Source organism: Teleopsis dalmanni, chromosome 2 (assembly GCF_002237135.1).
Source record: "Teleopsis dalmanni isolate 2A chromosome 2, ASM223713v2, whole genome shotgun sequence".
Classification (NCBI taxonomy): domain Eukaryota; kingdom Metazoa; phylum Arthropoda; class Insecta; order Diptera; family Diopsidae; genus Teleopsis; species Teleopsis dalmanni.
The window spans coordinates 208,226,396-208,230,828 of NC_051847.1; the positions used below are offsets into that span (position 1 = coordinate 208,226,396).

Sequence of the window (4,433 nt, forward strand, 5' to 3'; positions counted from 1 at the left end):
GTTCTTACTCGGCATACGGCATAATTCTATACGCTTATCAACAGTCCATTCAATTAAAATACAGCCTTAGCCGCGGCTTATCATTTACATATTTCATTACAAGTAATAAGTTTTAGCTCGTAAAAGTTGAGTACATATATAGTTTCTTGTCAGTATTTACCTGCCACATATATCACTTTGAACTTAGGTTGTAGTCGTTAAAATTTTTCATAAATCATAAGTTAATTGCGATGTTCATAAAAACAAGGTTGACAGATGGATATTGTTATTTACATAAAGCATTTTCAATCATATACATTGTATGATATACTCTATGCAAGTAGATAGAGGTTATCACTTCAATATTATTATTTTTTCTAAAATTTGGAAAAGTGTCATTGCACTTGCAACTTCTTACTCATATACATTATAAAAAAATATGAATGCCTTGATTCATCCAAAAAACACCATTGATTTGTAGTTGGTTCTTATGTAAATCCGATTTTTGAGGTCAAGGTTGATTTTAAGAAGAAAACAAAAGATAACGTTCGTTAATATAAATTTTGAGTTTTGGACTGATATGAGGAACACAGAAGAGGAATGGTCATTGTTTTACACTATATACTTTAATAAAGTTATAATATACTTATTACATTATCTTTTCATCAATTATAATCACTTATAACTTAATAAAAAATAGTGCAACATAAATCTTATAATTATTTTCCAGATAGAGTAAAAACTATCGGGTTTGGGTATCGGGTTTAATCTAGCATCATTCTTTCCCATGTAATTTTGGGTTTTTCTCACTATCTGTAGTCGTACATATTCCACTGTAGTACTCTATATTCAATTCATCGCCAAAGAATTAATAAAAATATATCGTGAATAAAAAATTGATAATAGATAAGAGAAGATAATATCTTCCTTATGCGTTTTCAATTTTTTATGTTATACCGATATAATATCAACTGATATTAGCCCAAAATGAGTATATAAGATCTTCAAAAATATAAATATTTCCTCTATAATTCAGTTATTTACCAGAATTCTAAAATAGATACAATTTTAGTAGGTCAATATATATAACATTGTGATGAAAAAATAAGATGAACGTGCTATAACTTTTAAACCTTCATTTATTTTTTTAAATTTATTTTATAGCACATAAACTCTCAATTTCCGATATAACGTACTTATACGAACGTTTTTTCCAATCCTGAAAACAATTGCTAAAATCGAAGTGACCATCAAGGCACACAGTATTCGGATTTCGTCTTTTCAATTGTGACGAAATGATGTTTCAAGAAATCACACAGTGATAAATTAAGCGAATACTGTAGAACGATACTTGTTGAAATTTTGACAAAGATGTCACAGAAAAGAAGACAAAGAAGAAGAAGAACTACTACAGAGTAGGATGGTGAATTTTTGTTGTATAGAAACTAAGATTTGTCTGTTTTTTTTGTCATCTTATTGAGAATAGTTTTACTTAAATGTCGCATAACGCTCAAATAATATTCATTATTAATAGTTTATCCCGACGAAAAAAATTGTATAAAGCACTACATCACGATAATTGCAGACAACTCTTTACTTGATCATTAATTATGACTCTAAGTCGATCTTTTAGATCTTGGCTCTCGTTTCGCATGATGTATTCTTAATTGGACGACTGTTTCTGGATGGTTTGCATAGAAACAAGTCCCATCTTCAGCTAACACACATTTAATTTCATACTGATAATGGGAAAGCGTTGTTTGAAGGACTTCAACGTATCATTGTTTTTTAAAAATTTCACTCTTTTCAGCACTAAACAAGATTTCATTATTTTCAGTAAAATTAAAAATTAACAGAATCAACGAAATTTCTTATTTTTAAATGAAAACTTTTTATTACAAAATCGTTGGTTTCCTTGATTCGCTGTTCATCAGTTAACGTTGATAGTCGTCCAAGTCGTCCAATGTATTCTTAACTGCGATCTTAGTTTGTATCAGGTTGGAATGCCAGCCTTCCATACCGAAACCCACTTGAGCACTAATAATAGCCCATTGTGATAAGTCATATTGATCTTAATGATAACTTGAACTACAATGACATCATAAAACATCTGCTTTACATCTATTATCTTCAGACTCTTGGAGTTAAAACACTAAAAGAACATATCCTCTGACCTTACTTTAGTCAAGCATCAGTATATTATGCACTGAAATGTATGGTGCAATAAACAGACACGATATGAGTGCTTTTAATGCCCTATCTTTAGTCATTTCTCAATGCCTGGTTAAGAACGTAAAAATCTCACACAATGGATTTCTATAGTTTCGTTATAATAAACAATGTATTGGAAAATTTTTAAGCATAGCTGTAGACTTATGCCATGTGATATCAGACGATTAAACAAGTAAAAAATGCAAGTCAGTATAAGATAATTAAAGAAGATTAAATAAAGAAAAACAACACTTACTTCTTTACAAGAATTTTGTAAAAAATTAAATGATTAATAGTTCTCTATTATATATGTATTATTTGGTATGCGAGAAGCTCCAAAATCAAATAAAGTTGTAGAATTATCAAAAAAAGTAATACATTTTTTTAATTTTTAATTATTTTTGTGTTGTTAATTTTTTAACAATATTAAAATGTATTTTAATAAAATGTATTATTAATAAAGTTTTTCAGGCAGTTCTTTCTAAAATTCAACATCCTTTAAGTAAACATTAATTTAATTCTTCTAATTACAAGGGGAATTAAATGCACTGCACATTTAAATCATTAAAAGAACACACATGTATATTTCTTTAGAAACTTTATTTCCAATATTTTACTCCTCCTTAGATAATACAAAACAAGTGAACTCCTGATACATCCAAGCGCAAGAATTACGGTTTCTTCTTCTGCTTAAAGCCTTACAGCTTTCAATATTTGCAAACGCCTTTGGCACTGCCAAATGTCTGCGCATCTCATCAATTCTCCATTGTCTACGTCTTATATCATATATTCCTAAACTATCCATAAAACATTTTGTGTAACACGGAAGAGGTTCCACCACCGGAAACCGTGAGAACTCCTTTAAACGTTGTCTATCGTGATCATTAAATTTAAGTAGACATTGCCTCATAGCGTTTCTAGCTACATCACTGAGTAGTTCAATGCCATCTATTTGTATAAGTGGATCATTTTCCAACTGAATAGAATAGTGATGTTAAAAATTACCCTGATTTCTTTATATTTATTACGCAAACTTACTTTAACCAAACAATGAAAACCATTATAGGCCACTTCACAACTATTACGTCCCGTCCACATGTGACTGCTGCATGCGTTATAAGCAGGTTCACTGAACTTTCGTATACTGTTTTCTCTATTGAATCCGGCAGTTTCATTATAAATATCATACATTTTGCTAATATAGCATTTGGTGAAGCAAGGAATTTCTTCATTCTGTTCTGACCACGTTTTATATCGTTGAAGACGCTCTGCATTTTCGTGAGTTAGACCACCAAATCTTTCTAGGCATTCATTTATAACTCGTCCCTCCGCTGTCGTTGACTTTATAGCAGCATTGCACTATTAAAATATATTCAGTTTATTAAATTAAATTTTAATTATAAATTTAATAAAGTTTTTATTCACCACTGAAATTGCAATTGAGAGCAAAAGTAATATATATTCCATCTTCATCTTCATTTTCGTTTCGATTTGGTTTTATTGGAGCATTTAGATGGCGAGACTTGCTTTTTCGAGGCTTAATCAATCCAAACTGAATAACACTCGAATGGATTGATTGAAACGAATTTTTTGATTAGACAGTCTTTTTTAATGATTTTCGTTGAGTTAAAGTAATTATCAGCAAAAATTACTTTTACACAATGTTTCTTTTATTGATAACCTAATTTCTGTATGAATTTTGAGTGAAACCTCAAGTTCATTCTCAAGTCTGTTATATAATACAATTTTGCTGATAGCACTTATATTACAAACGATTGATAGGAAAGCCCATTTTGCATTATACAGAGTCCGCAAATTGCTTTCGATTTTTTCAGAAGTCTAAATAAATACTTCACTTCATCTAAATTTAAATGAATATTTTTGTTGTGATTATCTCTAAAATCATTTAAAGTTTTTTTGCTCAGAATACTCGTGCCGGTTTACGAGTTCATCGATGTTTGCTCTTGGACAGCCTATTTTAGTAATTCAAATAACTGATTAGAAAACTGTATGGGTAGATGGCGCTAAAAATTAGCACACATGTCACTAATCTTAACCAGTGTTTCTCAATGGGAGGCGTATGCCCAATGTAGGTCTGTGTTGCGGGGAATTTAGTTAATTCATTGTGGAGGGGGAGAGTTGTTTATTTAAGAATAATGATTATTTTTCAAATTTATATAGTGGCAGAAAAACATGATTGGTTATGGGAAACAATAACGTTCGACTGATCTATTAAACTCTCT

The 4,433-nt window shown here is 30.1% G+C and overlaps 1 protein-coding gene across 1 annotated transcript; it reads right to left on the reverse strand.

The window, feature by feature from the left end:
* Positions 1-2,771: 2,771 nt before the first annotated feature.
* On the reverse strand, positions 2,772-3,773 carry LOC119681932. Its single transcript, XM_038095244.1, has 3 exons — positions 3,616-3,773; positions 3,229-3,549; positions 2,772-3,166 (listed from the first exon to the last, which is right to left on the reverse strand). The coding sequence occupies exons 1-3, from the start codon at positions 3,667-3,669 to the stop codon at positions 2,804-2,806; spliced, it is 738 nt and encodes a 245-aa protein (XP_037951172.1). The 5' UTR covers positions 3,670-3,773; the 3' UTR covers positions 2,772-2,803.
* Between the last annotated feature and the right edge of the window lie 660 nt (positions 3,774-4,433).